This window comes from Apis dorsata, unplaced genomic scaffold (assembly GCF_000469605.1).
Source record: "Apis dorsata unplaced genomic scaffold, Apis dorsata 1.3 scaffold_113, whole genome shotgun sequence".
NCBI lineage: Eukaryota > Metazoa > Arthropoda > Insecta > Hymenoptera > Apidae > Apis > Apis dorsata.
Window position 1 is genome coordinate 249,108 of NW_006263408.1, and position 24,400 is coordinate 273,507.

Sequence of the window (24,400 nt, forward strand, 5' to 3'; positions counted from 1 at the left end):
ATTCATAATTAGATATTTTTATTTTATATGATTGATTGTTAATATCTTTTTTTTTGCTGAAAATTTTCTTAAATTATTTTTACTTTTATAATTTTTTAAAAATATATCTATTGCAATCGATATTTGCAATAATACACTTCTACTGCAATTTTTCAATTGAACTATTGCATACTTGAGGGAAATGTATTCTTATTAGAGTTATTATGATTGCAAAATAACATGATTTAACAACTGTACAGACTATAATGATTAAAAACTAAATGAAATATACATAAGTATGAATATCAAGTGATATAAAGAATAAGATATACATAAAATATACAAATATGAATATCAAATGATATAAACGGCAACATAAAAACACGAGAAATCTGATAAATTGTACATACAAAGTCAGAATTTCATATTGCCTACATTAAAACTTTTTAGTGAAAAAATGCACATTTCAAAATAAAGATGTAAATTTATAATTATAAAATTCAAATTTCAAATTAAAAATTTTATTTTTTATTTGAAGTTTTTATATAAAAGATATAATATAAAAGATAAAAGATAAATCATCATAAAAAAAAAATCATATCACGATTAAGGAAATCAAATTTAAATCAATTAATATACGAATTCTTGAAGAACAAATTAAGTTTCTATGTTATTATTTTTATCATGCGTTTTAAAATTATATTTATATTTTAAATTATACTTTTACTCTTTAAAAAAATAAAACGAAAAACAGATGTGAAAAAGAAGAGATATAGAAGTGAAATAATTTCAACGTAGTCACGTCCATTATCGTCGTCAGTTTGTTGAAATGATGCACTCGGCAACGGACAATAATTCCCGCGTTAACTTCGTGGCCGTTCGCGAAACGATAAAGGCTCTAGAGGGTACTTAGCGCGAATCAACAATTTTGCAACGCATTTATTTACGCGAACGGAACGGTTCCATCCCTCGAAATATCAGGGATTCCGCGTGGACGTCAAATAAAAGCTTCGTCCATGAATTATTTTGCCGGCTAATTTCCCCGGTGGCGCATCACTTGGACGCTGGCCTGAGGGGCTGTTTGAACACGTCCCCCGTCAAACTGACTTTATCAGAGTTAGGCTTGACAATCGTTATATAAAACTGTTAATCATGATTAAAGTTATAATATCATGTACGATTGTGATCTCGTTGACCAAAGTAATGACGATACAGCGAATCATCATTTGATACTGGTAATATTAACGAAAAAAATAGAATTATTATGTGTTGTTTATGCTTATTTGTATTGGGACATGTGATTTTATATTTGAATTATAATCACTTAATGTTGACGTATATCCATAATTATGATTCTTGGAACTTACCTTATAAAAGAACGTTATGAATATTATTATTTCTAATTGATGTTAATATTTTCAAATGATTTTAAATTCCAATAATTTCGATAATGTTTATATTATGACTTTTATATAAATCTAATTGCATTTATAATCTTAAATGATTTTCAAATAATCTTGATAATGATGAAATAGTAATAGTTAAATCTTCATCTTTGTGAAAAAATATTCGTCTAATTTTAAAATAATCTTGATGAACTAGTGTTGCAACGTTGGTAATTTTAATGTAATGTAATATATAATAATATCATTTATTGATTGATCAATATTCTTTCTTGAAATAATATTCTGCAAATAATCTTATACGTCAATATAATAGTCTGATAATTTGAAAATAATCTTGATTTTCTTTAACATGATTTTGAATTATTTTATATATATATATATATATAATATAATATAATAATATATACTTTGATTATTATTAATGATGCGATTAGAAATACTTATACGATCTTGTATCATCAATATAACAGTATTACTGATTTTTAACCATCAATATAACAGTATTACTGATCTTGAAGAAATACCAATGATGCAATCTTAAGATTTTTCTATTGTCAAATATTGTCAAATTTATTAATTATCCATTATTAATAACATAAAAAATATATTTATTGCTTTCAAAATTATATTAATTTAAATAATGTAAATAATGTTAAATAATGTTTCAGAAACTACTCATCATGTTGCTACATATATTGTTAATAATTCTTTCCTTTGTAAAAAATATTTATCTCAAAAAATTATGTTATTATTTTATTGCAATCTCAGATATTTAAAAATCTCATTTAACAATTTATTCTATTAAAATATTTAATTATATATATTTAAATTCAAGATTTTCGAAAAATTTTGTTCTTATATTCAAATAAATATATTAATTGCCAATATTTTTTTTACCATTTTAAGTGAAAATGGACTTCAAACAATGTTAAACGTATATATATAAAACATGATCATACAAACGTGCGCAGTTAGAATATTAACGACTGAAAGTCAACAAGCAAATATTTGTTCTTTTAATTTGACCATCGATTTGTTTTATGAACGAAATCTATTGAATCTACAAATTTAATCTATTTTTCTATTTTTATGAGACGGTATAAGATTTATTTTCTCTCTCATATGCATATAAATAATATATTATATCTAAATGCAAAATGCAATTATTTTATTTTCCTTAAATCTTGTGAACAATTATTATTATTGATAAAAATATATTTCAAAAAAAAATTTTTTTTTTGTTTCTTTTTTATGTTGTTTTAATATATATTTATTCAGATAACAAAAAGAAAAAACAAGATATTTTTTGAAATTTTTCTATTTTGCAATATAATAATAAATATTATAAAATTTCCAATAAATTGAATATTACAAAATAAATCAAATTTAATAGTATTTATAAAAAATAATATTTATAAAAAAAATTTATAATTTATAATTTTTATAAATATTTCAAAACGATTATTTACACTCACTTATGACGTATATAATTTATATCGCTTTATGATTTCAATGTATTAAATTTGAATTACAAAATATGTAATAATATATTGATATAAGATAATAAAAAAAAATATAAAAAATTTCTCTCTCTTAATCTTTTAAAATAATGAAAAAAATAACATTAAAATCTTAAAAAGATTTAAATGCTACTTAAAGATTTAAATGATACTTTTCGAAATACGAACAAACATTGCGTTAGAATATAATAATACACTTAACTGTTATTGTGAGAAGTCTCAATCATTATTTTCTAATTTAATGCTAAATCAAAAGTCTCAAGATACAATTAAATTTATAATTGTAATTTACAATTTTATATTTTTACTTGTTATTATTATATTTCAGAATTTCGCCAAAAAATTAATGTATCTATTTTTCAATTGTAGCAATTAAAAATTGAAATACAAGATAGTAATATCTATTCTATAATATACTTCAATACGTTGTCAAAAACCGAAAGCCTAATGATGAATTTTTTACAAAAATTAAAACAATGAAAAATGCATAAAGTAAAACAACTATATACAATGGCAACAATACTCATATTGCACGAAATAAAATCTAAATAAACTTTTTCCGTTTTCTTCATTTTTTGAAGAAAATCCACGATATGGCTTTGTGTTATCTGCTGTGAAGAAATTTTCCGTAACACATATATACACGTCACACGTATTAAATGTATTAAAAAATAAAAATAATTTTTAAATAATTTGAATATTTTTCACTCCTGATTTTTTCTATTTCTTTTACTTTATATACAATATATTTTATTTCTTTTAATCTGTCATAAAGGAACTGTTACAAAAACATACCTAATATAAATAGATTTATATATTTTGAATTATAAAATTATTGGCAATAAATTGATAAAGGCAATTAAATACTTCTGCCAAAGCACACAAATGATTAATGAACAAAATTAGCTAGAACATACATGATGTAAGAAATTCGAAATTCCAGTCTTCCTGCACGACGACCATGCTCTAATTATACTCGTTATTACATCAACGCAAGAGAAATTATGCTATGATAAAGTTACTCTAGATTCAGTCTAGATTGAGAATGAATGAAATCTGCATACCACATATTGCCGACATTTCATGATCTTAGCTAACTTCGCCAAAGATTTTTATCCATGATTAATCTCACGAGTAATGAAAGGACCATAAGAAAAATAATGACAGCCGCTCCAATTAAAATGGCGCCATATCCTGAAAAAAAACCAATTGTTTATTCATAATTAAGTAAATAAAATGATGAAAGTAAAATGAAATGGTTTGTTGTAATGTTTTGATTATGAGAGAAAATCTTTTTTTTTTTGCAAAAATGTAAAAACAGTAATAAAAAACAGGAAAAATTTGCATTTCAAATCAAGTCAATCACATCAAGTGAGTGTGCTAACTTTTATTCTTTATTTTCATTTTTGTTCTTGGTAAAAATGATATTTATGTGTCGGCTAAGTTTGAAAAACAAATTTAATTTTGCGTTGAAATAAGCAGGTAACGATGAAATGACCATGGTTTTTCACAAAAAAATGGGAAAGAAAAAAGAAAAATAAGGAGTGATGTAAAGATGATGTTATACTATAAAAGCAAACTATGCGCATTTTGCTGCATTACATTTAACAATTACAATAAAAAATTAATGCTAATGAATCTTCAGCAAGTCGAATTATGCACAGTGGAAACGGAGTACCATTAAAGATCTCGTTACTCGCAACATGCATACTTCAAACGATAGAAAAATTTGCAGTAGAGTCGGACTTTTCATTTTGCATTCAAACGAATTTATTCCCTGTTGTTGCGAAACAATTTCAAGTATGAAACTTTAATTACAGAATTGCAAATTATAGTATATAAAATATAATATATAAAAAAAATAAGGCTATAATTTTTCAATATAATTAAAAATAATTATCATATTTCTGAATCATGTATTTAATTATTGTCATTCTATAAAAAAAATATTATTTAACAAATAATCATGAATAGAATAAAATTTAAAAAAAATTGATTGAAAATAAGTATATGATATTTCATAGATATTTGTGTGACGTTTACAATAGTTTGAATCTTCTTAATAATAAAATGAAATGTATCTTTTTATGATAGAAAATATTCTTATTTGAATAATATCATTTATTTGTTTTATAATATTGATCTTTTATAATGAAATCAAATTGTAAAAAATTTTAATTTTAATAATTATCTCATTATTTAACTCAATTTTCATAAGATTGCACATTTATACCTTATAAAAAAGATATATTTATATATTCATATAATATTTTAGATTTAGATATAATGTTTTATTTTTAAAAGTAAATTAAAATTAAAATTAAGCAAAAATTAAAAAGGAATATTGAAAACTTATTGTAGCAAATATAAAATATTTAATATAATCATAGAATGAATTTTTAATATTTTTCCATTATTTGTCGTATATTTTTATTTATTTGCATGTTAGCTATATTGAAATAAACGAGATATGATAATTTAATTTCATTAAAAACTTTCTATATAAAATATTCGTACTAGGTAGAAAATTTACAGGATGATTCTATAAAAGTATTAAGTAAAATAAAAAATTAATATTCGTTGAAGTTTTTCAAATTATAAATAATTTAATTTTACACTAGATAAAGAGTCTTCTGTCTAATTATAATCAATTATAAAAATAAGCTTCAACGAATAGTCTTGAAAATCAACTTTTGTATTTGTTTCATTTTTTATATTATATATAAATCATAAATAAAAATAATTAACTCTCGACTATTTTTACGAGTCATATCTACGAGTTACGAATTAGTATACAAGATTTAAGTTATCCATGCAATTATCTCATAAATTATGTATTACTTTAATTAACTAATATAATTAATCAATCAATTTGTTTTGGATAACGAAAACTTCGAAAACTTCTTCATCTAGATAAATTTGATAATCGTCATAAAATATTCCTTTTGAAACACAACAAATGAAACATTTGTTTGAATAATGCATAATTTAGAAGATAATTGCGTGGATAGATTAAAATAAATATTTTATATATATTTCCGATACACATATATATGTATACTCACTATGTGTTCTTTCATGGTTATTCTCCTTATTAACCGAGATGTTATCCGTAAACGTCGGACCATCGTGTGGAAACAGAGATCTCCGAGAACCGAACATAAATAGCCTGCAAGGCATTAAAGGCATCGAAATCGATGCATGTTCCTCCGCTCTCTCGGTATGGAAACCGAAGCCAGGCGAAGTTAGGCTTGTTTGGAACGGGGCCAATGGAGCCGTTGTATAGGTTGTAGCGTTGTACGCGGAATACCGATTTCCCGAAAAGTCGAACGACCAGCCGACGTGATTCGGAGGCGCGATCGGGCTGTAAGGCGGGGGATCGTCATCGTTCCTCACGACTTCGTCGACGATGGTCGAGGGTAACGTAGTTGATTCGTTCGTCGAGGTTCTGGTATTGGTTAGAGTCTTAGACGTAGTGGTACCGTTTATAGGATCTGATAACTCCTCGTGGAGAAGCCTCGACGAGGGTAATATGGTTGATTCGTTGGTTGAGATTCTGATATTCGTTGGCGTTTTAAAAATAGTGGTTCCGTTCGTAGAATCTGACTTCTTTTGGAGAAAGTTTGACAAAGGCAACATGATTTAGGTTTAAAACTTTTCAGAAATATTTTTTATAAAATTTTGGCGAGATTAAAGTTGTTTGTTGAAATCATTCTTCGAATAAGATGACCAGTTTTGAGATTTAGTTGAAATATGAGTATCTGTAATCTGAAAGAAAAACTGCTATTCGTAAATGAGATTTCTTATTTTTTAATTTTTTATATTTCTTAAAGTATTTTTAATATAAAATTTTTATTATTAATAAATAGATATTACATTATTATAGATGAATCATATTTATAAATAGATCATGTTTTATCATATAATATATCATATAATAAATTATATAATAAATGTATATAATAAAAATTATTACATTACTTTTTATATGTATGTTGTTCTAATTGTTCTGCTTTTTCGAAAAAGAATATACGATAAAAAATAAGTAAGCAAATTTTTTAAATTCTGAATTCTGTCTTTTATGTAGTATATTAATAAATTAATAATATTTGTTTTTTTGAGTTTTCTTTTCTATTTTTACATTTTATTTAATTCCATATAACAGTAAAACAAGTAATAGAGTAACAAATAAAATCAAATTATGCTTTTATTAATCTCAATATTTTTATTTGAATTAATTACTTCATAAATAATAAAAAAAATATATATAAATAGTAAAAAAAAAATGTATATACCGAATTTAAATAATTTTTCTATATCATTTTTATTATTGAAAATTCAAGAGTTAATGTAAATAATAAATAATATAAATAATAAAAAAAGTGTATATAAATAATAAAAAATATATATATACGGAGTTTAAATAATTTTTCTAAATAATTTTTATTGTTGAAAGTTTAAGAGTTGATAACTAGATTTCATTAATTGCTTTTAATAAATTCAATACAATTCTAAAATATTAATTTAAAATGTTATATCTATAGATAAAAATCATATATATAATAATTAATGAATGAAGATATTCATTTCAATTACCAACTTTTAATCTTTTAGAAGATCAAAAGCAATTTCTTTGAAAGTACAAAAACAATAATATGATTAATTCATAGAAATTATTATGTATATTTGAAATTATATTGTTGTTAATTGAAGATTTTTAAACGTGTTATAAATATGAAACAGAATATATGTGTTATGTATATTGGATTATCTCAATTATTTTATTTCTTAATTAATGTATTAAAGTTCTATTAAAGTTTTGTATTCGTAACAATATCTGTTAAGTAATAGAAAAAAATAAGAATATATATGATGATAAAACATCGAAGATAAGCTTGAAAATTAATTGAAAAAAATAATTGAAATTATATTATGTTATATCAAATTGATTTTACATTATAAATTATAACATTAAAATCTTATATCAAAATAGAAATATTTTATTAACTGATTATGTATCTGAATTGAATCCAATTAGCATAACAGAATCTAAAATAATTGTTAATATGAGAAATTCTATTGCAACTTAATGAGATAGTAATATCATAAATTTTTAAATCTTAAATCTTATTTATATAAAAGATATCTCGAATCATTAAGGAAATATTTTTAACAAATGGAATTAATAATTAAATAGCAAAGTAAAATTTTTGTCACTTGAAAGATAATACTGTACATGTATGTATTTTATATACAAGCATTTATTAAAAATATATATTGATTTATCTCCATTTATTATCATAAACTACAAATTTATGAAATCAATAATGTAATCCATAAAATTTAAAAAATTAATAAAAAATATAAAATCTAAAAATGTAAAATGATAATAATAAATAATAAATTTGTAAAATCTATGAAAAAGAATAAATTATTAAAATTATTTATATTTACAATCAGATTTGGACAAAATATAATCTGGTTATAATAATTGAAAATAATTAATGCAAAATCATGTTATTAATCATAATTATTGATCAATAAACAATCAATAATATAATCAATGATTATAATTAATTTAATAATCATTAATCATGATTATGATTGAATAATTATAGTTTTGATTATGATTGAATCGATAATTTGTAACATATTTGTACATTATTATATATATCGGTATATATAAGAAATATTATTGTTATAATTAATGATTATAGATTACAAATATTGTTTTAAAAATTACTAGATTAATCTTTATGATGATTACTTGATTAATAATTATGATAAGTATGATTATTTTTTGTAATCAATTATAATAATAATTAAAATATAATTGATTATCAAATTCTATTTTCGTTTCCTATTTACAACAATTTCGGAATAAAAATAAAAAATAATAAATAATGAAATTTATAGAAAAAATCCAAATTGAAAAAAATTATATCAAAGCATCAAATATGATTTGAATATTTGCAATTAACAATATTTGAAAAAATTATAATTTTAAATTTATAATTAGAATATATCTGTAACTAAATCAATATCAAAATAAATATTCGTTCTTAACAAATATTAATATGTTTATTAATTATAAAAACAATAATATATATAATCTATAAATTAAAGAAACAATTCGCACTATTTATATTTTATTGTATTATATTGCAAAGAGATATAATTATATCTGCATACATACTATTATTATAATAAAAACAAAAATATAGCAAGAAAAAATCATTTGATAGAAATCATTTGATAGTATTTATCTGCATCATCTATCATGATGATCGCGCAATTGAAAATTCCATAACGCAATATGTATTCGATTTTTTCATCTGTTCTGATTCCATAATAATTCATAGATGTATATGTTGCAATAATTGAATACCAGTAATCCTTGAGATGAATAACTGTTTTTCTTATATACAATACATCGAATTAGATGATTGATAGATTTTTGTCTCAAGATAAGTGATTTATCTTGTTATCAAATTACGAAAAAAAAAAAATAACGCAAATAATCTCGAATGATCTTATAATTATTAAAATATTTCGCATTTAAAATATAAATTATATACGATTAATACATTTGAAAAAAATCAATAATTTTAACATCTATATTTACTTATTATAAATTGCATGATAAATAAAAAATAGTTTTATATAAAAATATATTTTTATATAAAAATCCAAAAAAGAAAAAAAATATCGTTTTATATCTCAAAACCTGATTCTAATGAAATAGAATTGTTTCAGAATATAAGTATTTATGTTGCTTATGTAAAACATGCTAAATACAATATACATGTATATATAATATGATAAATATGTTTTGCACAAAAATTCTAGATTAGTCATAACTAAGAAAAAGAAAAAAATTTAGTTTTTGTTAATGAGAGAAAAAATAAGAGTTTAATTTATGCTGAACTTGAAAAAAAGAAAAGAATATATTCACGGTCAGTTAAGAGGAACAGGTTCGAGATATAATAAGATGTTTATATTCCAAAGAAAATTATTCCGAGATCCAATAGTCGGATCTTCTTTCCACAGTTTGCGTAACTCTTTTCTGTGAATCGATTTTGGATAATTCAATATCAAGGACAAGTTGAATAAACCCAAAAGTTTGAGCAATAGGAAATAATAAAGATAATTTTATAAATTTCTTATTTGAAAAACATTCAATAGATGAATCAGAATTATTTCTAAATAGGTTTTGATTCCATTTAACTGACTCAAGGTTAATTCGAAATGTAATAAAAGTGAAAGTAGTTGTATAAATGTTTTCGAAACAAAGTGTGGCAGCGATGAACTTAATCATTAATTATTCTGATCACTAAGCACCTATATTTAAATATACAATAATACATATTAAATAATAAGGATGAAATTTCATTTAAAAGTATATATCTACTGAAAATAAACAGTATCATGTGAACAATTATTATTGATTTTAAAATTCAACGAAAAATATTCTGTTCCACGTATTCGAATTTCTCTGAATTTCCATTCCAAATACGTATGTAAATATTATTGAATAAACAATAATCCAAAACGAAAGTGGTGCTTTCTCTAATTAATAAAAGAACATACACTCTGTCAACAATTAACCCTCCATCTCAAAGAAATTTTCACACAATTTATTTCATTATTCAACTTTTCACAATTTCGCTGAAAAACTAATCAATGATTTATCACCGTAAAAAATTTTCAATTCAAAGTAACATAAGCGCTGCTCTATTTTTAGGAAATTTAACTTATTCCAATACGAAAACTATGCATAATTATCTCAAATTTATCAAGATATACATACATAATATTTAATTTATCAACAATCACTGCATTATATCGACTATAGTGAACAAAATGAATTAACGATACCAGATGATCTATATATTTTATAATAGAGAAGTGTCGACGAAATGATCAACAGGTAGTAATCGCAAGACTGCGACACTAGAAATTGTTCGATTGCCGCGCAAAAGAACATTGACTATCGAGGATTCGTTAGATTGCGAAATGTTGTTTTGTTCCTTATCATGTTCGTTATCATGCTTTATTATATTATATTCTAATTAATTTATAGGAAGTAATTATCATTGTTTATGGCTTTTTAAATTTATATATATACATTAATAATTAAAAATTTGCATACATCAATTGCATTTGTATTCTACATTTAATTTTTCATACACGATGTTACATAATAACTTTAATTAGACATGAAATAAATAATAATATATACTTTATTCAATCATAAAATAAGTAAATAAATTTGTGTATGCTATGTTTTTTCTTTATATAAAAATATCATAAAAAGATTTTTTTTTATTAATAATTGATGAAAAAGAATTTTTTCTAGCAATTATAAGTATAATTAAAGGATTTTAGATACTAGTTTTGAAAAATTTAAATACAAATTGAAAACTTTAATATAGTAATTACAATATATAATTTTGCATATTCTTGAAAATATTTTTCATTATAAATATATAATAACAATATTTTCTTTTAATTGTATATAAAAAATTCTTGTAATAATCAATATTGTTTAAAATATTATACATCTATAATGGACATTTAGTTTCAATTTTATTTATTTTTTATTTCTTCTATTAATTGTTATTTAAACATATTTCTTCTGATATTGGTAAAAATTTTAATTATCAGAATAAAGATTGCAATCGCAAAAAAAAATCAAACTAAAAAATCAAATTAAGCTAAAGATAAGGAATAAATTATTTTGATAATTTCCCATTTCTATATATATAAACAAAGAAAAATAATTTATGTTATAAATTAAAATTTAATTAATTAAAATTTAAAAATATTTTAATAAATAATAAAAGCATATATAGTCAAACTTTTGATCGACATAGATTTCATTATACATGAAATCCTATTGTTTTCTATAAAGATGCTTGTATATAGAGTAATGAAATAAATTTTCTCACAACACTTTCACTTCATTCTACTTTTCATATATTATTATATAAAATTACTTAATCGATACATGATTTCTCTAATCAATGGTAACAAATGTATTAATCACCAAAGCACCGATAAATATACACACACCTTTCCTTTCCCTTTTGGTCGATGCATTTCTCTACACGAAGACCCGCTAATATACTCTATTCGTGACCCGAGTCGCGACTAAGAGGAATGTTAGTGTCACTCGTAAATAAACATGGGATACACGCGAGCGTTCGAAGACGATGATAACGCAGTGGCGGCTGTTCACAGACAAGTCCATCGAGCCGATCGCGCGTTTCGCCACGGCCAATCGCGCGTCTATCGCTACCCACCTCTGTGTTCATCCTGCGGGAATGTCGAGGACGCCAATACGTTGCAAGGTCGCAAGTACATTGCCTTTTGTGGCATATATTGATATGAAAGAAATTTAGAAATTACTAATTTCTATGTTGATATCTCGAAGAATCTCTTGTGATTCGTATTGGGGATATTCGTGCTTTATGAAAAACATGGTAAAATTTTATTTAACATTAAGTATTATGTATTTTGGCATTTTTAATGATTGATATTCGTTAATTATTCTAGTGATTATTAATATGAAACCTATTAAAATATATTAGGATTTTATTACAAATAAATTTAAATATTTCATTTTGAAAACTTAATTTTTATTTTTTATTTATTATGCGTTACATTATTGTATTCATTGTTAAAAGAAATTATCTTCGATTAGGGATTAAAAAGGTAAGATTTATAGTATGTAATATAATTATAATTATCAAAATATAAAATAACTAAACATTAAATATATATAATTACTAAAAATATGACATAAGTAAATGTAAAATATACAAAATTATGTAAAATAAAAGTCAATTATTATATATTCAAATAGTCAAAGTAAATAGAGTTCATTTAGACTTCATTTCTTTATGTCTATGATTACATAAATATGAAAATATAAATATATCATAATTATGAAAATACAAATTACCTTTAAAGGATTACAATAAAATTCAAAAACTCTAATATTATTATTGTTTAATTCTTAAAAATATCATTTATTTATTCAATATCTTGATTATATCTATATATATCTTGATCTATTTCAATTTATAATCATTATAATCACAATTAATTAATTTAAAACTTTACTCTATTGTAACAAGTTATTTTTTTAATATATAAAAAATATCAATGAACTATTTACTAATTAAATATAATATAATTTTTATGGTTTGAATTGATTTTCAAATTGACATTTCTTACAAAAAAATTTGTAAAAAAAAATTATTAATTGCAGGAAGATTTCGAAAATCCTTCGTCATTATTGATTTTCATAATTAACTCTAAATTACCAAACCAAGCAACATCGTATATTTTATTTCTGAAAATTGAGTATTATTGCGTATCATCTTGAAAAAAATTTTAAGTGAATTTTAAATGACTTGACAAACAAAGTAAAGTTCTCATAATTTTTGCTGACTAAAGTCATTATTTGTTTTATTACTTTCTGTCGATGATTGATATATGTACATTACGATGGTATTACGAGATGCACTATTTTCGCTGTGACAGCAGTTAGGAAATGTCGAATTATGTAACTGTACCGATATGTCAATGTGATGGAATACATCTCGGACACATATCAATTTATGGATGTCGTTGGAAAATGGACTGCGATCAATTTGACACGTACACGCTTGATCTGATGAAGCAAAATGTTTGCAGTGTGAAATTCTAACTTGCACGTATAATACGATAGTTGAAAGTATAGAAAAAGAATAGAGGAAAATTTCCATAATATGAATTATTTTCACGGAAGACAATTTGATTTCTTGCAACATATTATTTTAATATGTTATTAAATTATTGCATCATAATTACTGGTTTTTAATTTTGATCATTTCAAAATCGCGGAATTCAGCAATTATTTTTATTTATTACTTTATTCAGAATTCAAAATACTTAAAAATATTTTTAAAGTAACGACATCTTGTTTTATAAAATTAAATCTCATTAAAATATTACGAAATCTTATTATAAAATACAATATATAAATTGAAATATTTCTTATTTTTATTAAAATTTTTATTTCTAAAAAAATATATTATTTTTAAAAATATATTGAATTGAACTATTTTTAAAATTTTTAGAATAAACATTGAAATCCTTCAATTCTTATTTGATTTTTTCAATTTAATTTGATTTTCGTTAAATTGGTACAATAATAAAAAAATCACTAATTATAAAAACAAAAATAAAGTATCTAATTCATAAATAATATATATATAATATATATTATATTTATATCATACATCTTTCTCTTCTTCTTATCTATATAAGTCTATAAATATGTAAATATATTGCTTTATTTGAACAAAAGAACCATTAAGTAAACAATTTATTTTCATTAACACAGAATTCAATAAACCTATTAACGTACGAAAAATTTCTCTTATGCAAAATTCTTTGAACAAGATTCAAGTTTAAAATGCAATTACACAAGAATCACCAAGCAACTATGGTAACGCTACTTTTGAACAAATAACCGCAGGATATGTAAACTTCATCTGTAATACAACGAAATATAGTTAGAAATATTGTCTCTTCACCTTCAAAATGAACAAGATGAAACCCATTCGATTAAGCTCATTTATTTCTATCGTTATCATCAAAGCATTTAGAAAAAGTCGATGGAAATGATTATCTTTTCAAAATTACCTTTATAAAATTTTAAAAAATTGTCACATTTTGAAAAATTTGTTAAGAATCCATTTAATATACTTAGCAATATTTATTTATTTTTGCTAAAATTTATAAAAAGAAGAGACTTTATGTTGTAAAATAAAACTCTTTGAATATATATTTTAATGTTATTAACTTTAGCTTCAAATATAGATAAAATACCTATTACATATATCTCATATATATTTTAATCTACTATCATTAATTAGAATAAATTACGAATTTGATTTATATGAATCATCTTAATATTACTTATTGCTAAAATAAAAAAGAATATAAATTAATTAATAGATGAAAACTAAATCAAAAATATTAATATCTATATTCTTTTCATAAAATAAATTATAGAATCATATATTATTAATTATTCTGATTTTATAATGTTCAAGATAATTAATTTAACTATCTACATTATAATATCAGATAGAAATATTAACATATATATAACAATATATAACATATATATAACAAACAAATATAAAAGAAAATGTAAAACAATATACTTTTATATCCTCCTAAGCACAGGAATAACTTCTGGTTCTCATTCACCATACAAACAGAAATATCAGACATGCATGTTACATAGTTTTAATTTCTAATGTAGTGAAATCACATTTTTGCGCGGATTCGATCGCACAGTCGTGTATTCGTGTTCGTGTATCGTGTTTCGCATATGTTCCAACGAACGACGAAACTTCATGCATGGTCATTTACATTGGTAGACGTAAATTACGTGTTCGGCATATTTTGCACGAAACCAGTGATGAAAGAGAGAAAGAAAAACACCCGAAAAATTCAGCGTGAAAACAGCATATACAACAGCTCCATCAACGACAGATCGTTCCCATGAATAGTGATTTATATATGCGGAAGTTGGCGAACCAATCGTAATATAGATCTTTCGCAATATAGAGAAAGATCGAAGTTGAACAGATTCTTATCGCGAAAATAATGTGCAATCTTCTTGAATTAGACAAAATTTTTCTTGAATGATAAAATTCGTAAAATTTTGTTAAAAACGTTGTTTTATCCGTAATCATATTGAATTATTGTTATTTTAGTATTTTGTTAATTTATCGAATACATATTTAAAATATTTTCGAAAAATTTTAGATATTAAGATAATGAAAAATAATAGAATATGAGTTATACAATTATAAAATATAAATTGAATAATAAAATATAAAACAAATTGATGGACTTTGCTCTTCGAACTATAAGAAATTTAATTTTTAAAATTGTCTATATACAGATAACTACATAATTGGTATATATAAATATTAATAATTTATATATTAAAAAATAAAAAAATATTATTTATGTATAGCTTAATAAAGATTATAATTAAGAAATTTTTATAATTCGGAGAAACTTAATTTGATAAATGTTGATTAAAATATCGAAAAATAAAAAGATGAAATAAATTTATGATAGTTTAGAAACAGATTTTGAATAAATATAATTATATATATAATATAATATAACATATATAATATAATTATATAGTTTTGTCCAATTTTTCAATAAATGCAAATATCCCATTGTATAGTAATATGACAAAAAGTAATATGATATAAATCATATCATCTTAAATATATAAAAATTTTAAAACTAAATATAAATGTAAAATGTTATTCGTAATATATAACTTTTAAAATAGCATTAAAGACTCAATCTTAAAAATATAAAAACAATTTTAAATAAAATAAGTACAAATTTTATATAAAACTATTGGTTAAGACTTATTTATAAAGTTAGCAAAAAGCAATTGAAATTTGCTTTCTCTTTAAAAAAAGAGAAGAGAAAAAGAAAGTGAAGCTCTGTCATCATTATATCTGTCATACTTTATTTTCATTTCACTTCATATAATATGAACTTAAAAATTGTTTATAGCTTAATAAATAAGTTAATAAATTATTTATTAATAGAATTGTTTAAAAGTTAATAAATTTCAATTATCATTTTTATATACCAACTTTTGTGTTTGTCTCAACTTCTAGAATCGATTCTTCAAACGTTCCATACATTATGTAAACATATATTAATATCCTAATGCACATAATGTTATCGAAAACAAATTTTGAATGCTTAATATTATGTAAAATAATATCAATATAATAATATAATTACTTTTTTATAGTATGAAAACTTGTTTTATATATTTACAATGATTGTATTACCGATAGTATCAATAAAATAGTATTACTTATAAATATCATATTATCTGAACTTAATTATTTGTTCAATCATCATATTATGTAATCGATGTTTATATAGAAGGAAGATAAGAATTTATTAATAGTTTTGTATAATTAATTAATATAAGATGAATTATATCGAGTAAAAATTAAAAATACATTTAATATAGTTTTAAATATACAATCTATCTATATATTATACAATCTATCTATACTTGTATTTTATAATTTATAAAATATATAAATATATTTATATATTTTATAATATATGTAAAGTTATATAAAAATCGTATTACGCATATTTTTTTAATTCTTAAATTCTCCATAATCGGAAATTTTTGTATTTCAACTTTTTACAAAAAAAATAATTTCAATTAATATTAGATAATTAATATAGATAATATTAATAGAGATAATATATAATATAGATAATAATAATATAAATAATATATAAATATATAATAAGTTTTTCATTGCAATTTATTATACGAATTAGAGACCAATCAATTTTATAAATAATATAATGAATAATATATTGAAATATATTAATATATTAATATATTGAATAATGAAATAAAAATACTTTTAATCGATAAATGAATTTAATATCAATTAATGCAATAAAGATCAAGTTTTTATTAGAATATTGCTTCAAATTTACTAGAAATTTAAAAATCGAAAAATATTAATTATGCAGATAATTTATAAAATAATATATATTTTAAGACATAAAATTAAATAAAAAATAAATATCTTAACTCGATAAAATTAAGTTGAAATCTGTAAATGCAAATTCACATTTCAATGAATGTTTCGAAAAATATCATATTACATATTAATTTAATAATTAATTATAAATAATCCTTCAAATATTATTATACAAAATTTATATTATTAACTTCATTATTAATTTTATTTTAAATTTTCCAAGCATGCATATATCAAAAACAAATCAAATATATCAAAATTATTACTCGATACCCATACCAAATCATATATACATATAATACAAAACATATCCAGATTGAAGTATAATTATAAATAATTTTGGAATAAAAACAATGAAAAGCACATTCAAAATTTAACTTACTACTTCGTTTACTTACTACTTTTGGTATAACATCCGTTAACCACGCAAACTTTAGTCCTCGTACAATTAGAAATAAAGCTGTGAAAGATATTATTATTTCCATATTTTCACAAAGATCAATCTCATGGCGACTCGGTCCATAAAATATGTATTCGACAGTCGAACAGTACGCGTGCTCTTATTGAAATAACGAACGCGGCAAGGTGGCACTGTCTTTCGGCCAATTTCTCGCTTGCACTGCGATCATGCGATAGCCTGCATACGCTCGTGTTACGTGAGAGGAGAAGGGAAAACGCACTCGTAAGATCGTCGGTCATAAAGCTGGATTGCAGTTGAATCTACGCCTGGTTATCCACAACGCGTTTCCGTTTAAAGCTGTTTATTCGTGTATAAAACCGCATATAAAGTAAATAACTGACATCATAGAGAATAATTAATTAGGATAAATCGAGGTAAGATAGCGATATTAAAAGAAAATACGTATAATTTATTTGTTTCTTGTATCAGAAAAATAATATTTTTTTTAAAGGATTTTACATGTTTATATATTAATATTTACATGTTTTAATATACAGTAAATATAGAAGAAAAAGTATAAATATAGAATATCCATTTTATTTTTTTTGAAGCGTCATAATAGTAATAACTAAAAAAATCAAATGAAAAAGTTTGAAGAATTTCATATGCTATATAAACATAAATGTTATGAATTTTACAAAAATTTTGATTTTTGATTTTTTTTCCTAAATAAAGACAAAATTTGTATGATTAGTATAAATTTATAAATAGTAATATGAGACATTATTATTTTAAGGAAAATAAGTTATAAAATTATATTAAAATATTAGAAAGATTTTATTAATATATTTTATAATAGAAACTCAGATATAATAAGACAATCTCGATTAGAATTACTTTATTTTGCAATAATATGTGTAAATTGTGCTCTTTGTAAAATCATAATAAACTCATAATTAGCATGATATTGATAACAATCTACCTTTATAATTTATTTTTAAATGTTTTCAGAAAATTTTAATTGTATTTGTATCTATCAGTTAAATATTTTATATTTCTACTTATCATTTTATTTTTTGGTATCATATTATAATTAAAAATACAAATATTTCAAATCTTCATTAATATATTAAAATTACAATTATTAGAGTATTTTAATTTACTTTCTTTATTTCTTTAAAAATCATGAAATAAATTAAAGTAAATTTCATCTTAATAAACACATAGAAACTTTCTATTACAGTAGAAACATAAAATATCCACCAAACAAAAGAAAAATAACTATCGACAATAATTACTATAGGAAAGTGTTTTGTCATATTTGAAATATATCAAAATTATCAATATATACAGATCAAAACCTTGATGTCTCATGTTTCTATTCCATCTCATATTTGTATCCTTTCCTTTAGTATTTTATTAACATAATAATAACGTATTATTAATTTATATAATACACAATATATTACTATAATATATATAATACATAATATATTATTATGTATTATATATATTATTACTTTATATATTTACTATTAATAATAGTACATATAATTTATATATATATCACATGATTGATGATATATATTATGTAGATATGTTTTAATATAATTTGATTTATTTTTGATATTATTTTATAATTATTTTTCATAAAATAAAAAATAAATAAAATTTGTAAATAAAAACGTCATTTTATCTGGCTCTTATACATAATGATAAGCATTCTAATATAAGATAAATATATTAATTTAATCAATATAATTTTGATACATCAATTTTTTTATATTTGAAATAAGATAATAAATTTATTATTATTTTAATCTGCTATCTTACATTGTGAATAAATAATAAAAAATAAAATTGAAATATGTTTATTTTAAAATATATTGATATTCAATTTTGTATTTTTATAAACATTAAAATTTATTATTTACAACTTTTTTTTATTTAAATTTCTATTTCAGTTAATATTTAAATTTATTAAATTTTAAATTTATTAAATTTTTAAAAATGATACATGCATTCAAAATCTTAATACCTAATATCTAATTTTATCGGTTATAAGATTATTATGTATTAAAAATAAAAAATGACATTTGTGATCTTATTTGATTTTTTCTATTACTCTTTTATTGAAATTTGGAAAAATGTGAATGTAAAAGCGAGAGTTATATGACACTCACTTCAGACCTTTGAAAACATCGGTTCCCCTTTTCTCTCATCGATTCGTGGCCAAGTTACGGAAGCTGTCGGATCTTAAGGAATCCGGCAACGCATTCGAGAGTAAGACTTACGCAAGAATTTTATGTAACACATTACAAAATGAAATCTTATGAACGACCGGTTTTTGTTTGGGTGATCGTAATCGATGAGAAAATCTCCATTACATATAATTCACCGGATATTACGGTGTAATAGAAATCAACGAAAATTTTTTTCGAATTTCAAATTGCATTTACTCATAACTCCAATTGTAATTATGGAAATTTAAGGAAAGTTCTTTTCATTCGATAATTCTTTCTTTTATGTCATGATACTTCTAGTAATATTTTAAATATTTTAATATTACTTATGTTATGATTATTTATTTTAAATATTACTTATAATCAAAAAGTATTAAAGAATGAATAGTAGAATTATTAAACAATTGACAAATAGAATTAATACGAAAAATTAATATGAGATTATTTTCGTCTATTTTAAAATATTCAACTTATGATTTCAATCTGGATTCTTTTGTATAATAATTTAATAATAATTGTACAATAACTTAATAATCATATAATTATAAATATTAATTACTTGACAAAATTTTAATTATAATAAAAGTTATAAGTTATAAGTTATAAGCTTATCTTTAAATTTAATTTTATAATTTTACATCAAATAGAATAATTCTAGAGTTAAATATAAAATTAAATAAAATTTATTTAAAAACTATATGACTTGCAAAATATATTTTAATTATGTAAAAATTTTAATAATAAAATTATAAACTTGGAGTTTCAATCGATAAAAAAAAATAATGTACAAATTGAAAATCTTTGACTAGGAAGAAAGCAAAAAAAATTTTTTTTAATTTAAATAATAATAATGATATTAAAATAAATTTAAATTGATTTGCAAATCGATAAATAAATAAAGTTGGACTATGAATTGATGAAAAAAATATTAAACATTCATGAAAATCTTTAACTACAAAGATCGCAAATATGATTTAAAAACCAAATTCACAAAACATTATAAAAACTTAATTCATTTACAATTCTAATAACCTATATAAATTTTTCAAAACCAAAGTCAGTTTTTAAATTTTACAATTCATAGAAATAACATAATCAAGCCTACTTCATGTCAAACTCATGTCTAACTGCAACCCACGCATCTTCTTTAAAATTTAGTCAATTCAAAGTGCCAGTTATGTCTCCGCATACTGTGATAACGTCACCATTGCGAAACCCTGTTGTCGGTAAGTCCCATTTATCGAGCCCAAATGGATCCAAGGGGATCGTCTTTATACCTCATGCAAAATCGTAAGATCGGTATCACGGTTCCTCCCTCTGATATTATGCCTCATCAGTATAGCGATGTCGTTGTCGTCTTTTATTCCAAGAAAAATTAACAACTAGCAGGCGAGTAATTGTCGGCTGTTAAACCACCGCAGAATGTAATTACGCGAGAATAAAGCAGTGTAGCAGAAGTAAATACGGAAACCCGGCAGCGAGGAAAACGAATTTGTCACCGATTTCGGTTAGGATGGTTACGAATGGTGGGAAATTCGTAAAGGCGATGAAATTTCTTCTCGTTCTTGTTCTTCGATCGTTTTCATCGGAGGACACGAGTTCTCGAAGTCGTTGTTGATTCTGTTGATGATAGGCACACGATAACGAGCACAATGGACGTTGCATAATTTTAATTGGACGCTTTGTTCGGTCTTCGCTTCCTTTGCCTCCGTCGGTAACAGGATTACGTGTCAGGAATGATTTTAGCTTGAACGTCGCGTCGTTGCATCCTCCTAGAACGATTCGATTTTATAATGAGTTCGATCGCAGTCGATCCCTCCTTTTGTCGACGTCCAACCAGGAAATCCGGTGCATTCGAAGAATTTCATTAGAAGTCGGAAGAGTTGTGGAACTTTGAGACACCTTCCTTTTTTAACTTTAATTTCTTGTTTTATCCATTTTTTCCACGTAATTGTTAAATTATAGGATTTGATTAAATGTTTGTTCTATTTGAAAAGAACATTTTTTTGAGATAAATATATTCTGTAAATTATGTATATATATTTTTTTCCTTTTTTAAAAGATATTTTTTTTTTTTAAATTCTATTTTTTAGTATCTAGCATATTCGATTACATAGTGTTCTCTATTCTAATATGAATATATTTCGATACAAATATTTTGTTCGAATCATTTCGATTTTATAGCTATTACTTATTTTTTTAATACTGATAAGGCGTATTTCTTTCTATAATCATGACTTTGAGATATTTTTTCTTAACTGCGTTTATTGCAGCTATTAAATAATACAACATTAAATTTTTTATTTCAAACTATTATTCGTCAAATTTTTTTCAAATAATTTTTATCTTTTATATATTTGTTTCTGATTTAAATAAAAATACATTATATATAAAAATAATTAATTAGTTGAATTTTGAGACATTTTTTTCTTATTTTATGTTTTAATTGGTTGTTAAGAATTATTCATAAGTCAGTAAATTTGTTGGAGTTTATTTGATTTAAAAATATAAGCTGAAATTATTTTCTTAAAAAAGAATATATAATATAAAATAAAAAAAAAAAGAAAATTTTACCGATAAAAAATATATATAATATAAAAATATTTATATATTTAAAAATAATATATAAATTAAATATAATTAAATAATAATAAATTAAATAATATAAATTAAATTTTATCGATTCGTTTGCACAATTTATGCACAATTTAAAAATAAAAATTTCAATGCAATAAAATTCATAATCAAATGCATAAAGATAACATTATCTATATTCGATTAGATATCAATTCGTATTTATAAAAATTTTTTTTCGAATTATCAAAAAAAAAATCATGATCTTTCACATATTCGTTTCTCAGATTAAAATGCATTTTTTCATATATAAGAGTATTTTTATCGTACAGAAAAACATGAAAACTGACAAAACATACTTATCTCGACCGTTAAAACGTTTCGCATCAAATACAACCCGATAACGATTCTATTTGGAATGCAGCTTAATGCGTAATACTGTTCATTGCGTAACAATAGCGACTCGAAACTGCATCTTCCGCGCTTTCATAGCGTAATTCAATTCGTAATGCAACGTCTGGCTTTCACCAACGTCTGAAAGTACGGGAAAAGATAATTTTCCCTCTCCCTCCGCAAGACGGTATCTTAATGCCGCGAAATCCAGCCGTCAGATAATACCTGTTATTAATTTGCAAAGACAATATAATGCAACTTCTACGTTGAATAGGATCGCGCGCGCGCGCGCGGCCTGCAACTAAAGACAGTTGCTTAATTAAATTACTGGTTACAGCTAACGTAAATGTTTCTCTCTCCCTTTTCTACTTGTTACAGAAGCGTCATCGAAATATTGTGTCACCTTTACCGAAGCCACAAACTTCTCTCTGATGATGACAGCACGCGCCTTGAATAAGCAATTTGCATTCATAAAACGTTATTGTTAGCTAGCGACTATAAATATGGGTGAACTCTGTTTATATGGAAGTGATATTTGTGCTATAGCTTAATTATTGTTCATGATTAGACTTTTAAATATGTAAATACTAGAAGTAAGTAAATTTTATTGCAGATTCATATTTATAATTATATAATCTGTTAATCTATTAATTAAATTATTCTTTATTATATTTCGAAACATATAAGGAAATTTAAATTTCTATCATTTTCTTTATGCTGAATTTATTAAGAAAAAAATTAGATTTGATTCCTAAAAAATACGTAGAATTTTATTTAAAAGTTATAAAAAATAGAACTTTAAACTTTTCAATATATCTTAAAAAGTAGAAAAAAATATTTTATTTTTATTTTAATTATTTATATTTCTTATTTTAAGATTAATTTAAGTGTTATAATTTTTAATTTAAAAAGATAAAATTATAAATAAAATTAAAATATGCATTGAAACATATATGGTTTCATAAAAATTTCGATATTTACAAAAAATATTAAGATAAATCATTTTTTTTTAATTTTAGTTTTGGAATGGTATTTTGTTTGAAAGAAAATATAATAATTTTGCTTTCTTTGAATGATTATTAATTATTTGTTAGAATAGATTTTTCTAATGATAAAATATTTCCAGATATATTGTTTATGAACAATATTATTTTTCTGAATTTTAATCTTTAAAATTTTCGAAGAAGAGGAGAATTTTCTATCTCACTAATATATTATATATATTATATATTATATATAATATTATTATATATAATAT

General features: G+C 22.3%; 2 protein-coding genes across 10 annotated transcripts in view; one reads left to right on the forward strand and one right to left on the reverse strand.

The window, feature by feature from the left end:
* LOC102676412 overlaps positions 1 to 24,400 on the reverse strand; it is a 77,780-nt gene that overhangs the window by 48,377 nt on the left and 5,003 nt on the right. For 2 of the 8 annotated variants that reach the window (XM_031508918.1, XM_031508917.1), the window contains exons 1-3: positions 11,981 to 12,174; positions 5,971 to 6,673; positions 3,970 to 4,099 (exon numbers count right to left, since the gene is read on the reverse strand). In XM_031508918.1, the coding sequence (XP_031364778.1) occupies positions 3,999 to 4,099; positions 5,971 to 6,544 (675 nt within the window). In that variant the 5' untranslated portion in view covers positions 6,545 to 6,673; positions 11,981 to 12,174 and the 3' untranslated portion in view covers positions 3,970 to 3,998. Of the gene's footprint in view, positions 1 to 3,603; positions 4,100 to 5,970; positions 6,674 to 11,979; positions 12,175 to 15,029; positions 15,033 to 17,026; positions 17,034 to 17,917; positions 18,167 to 24,400 lie in introns of those variants that run through there. The other 6 variants (XM_031508915.1, XM_031508916.1, XM_006612458.2 and 3 more) reach the window with 6 other exon arrangements.
* The window catches only part of LOC102676271, a 16,092-nt gene continuing 9,895 nt past the window's right edge, over positions 18,204 to 24,400 (forward strand). The window contains exon 1 of one of the 2 annotated variants that reach the window (XM_006612452.2): positions 18,204 to 18,366. The gene's annotated coding sequence lies outside the window, so the exon portion shown is untranslated. Of the gene's footprint in view, positions 18,367 to 23,515; positions 23,736 to 24,400 lie in introns of those variants that run through there. The other variant, XM_031508919.1, reaches the window with a different exon arrangement.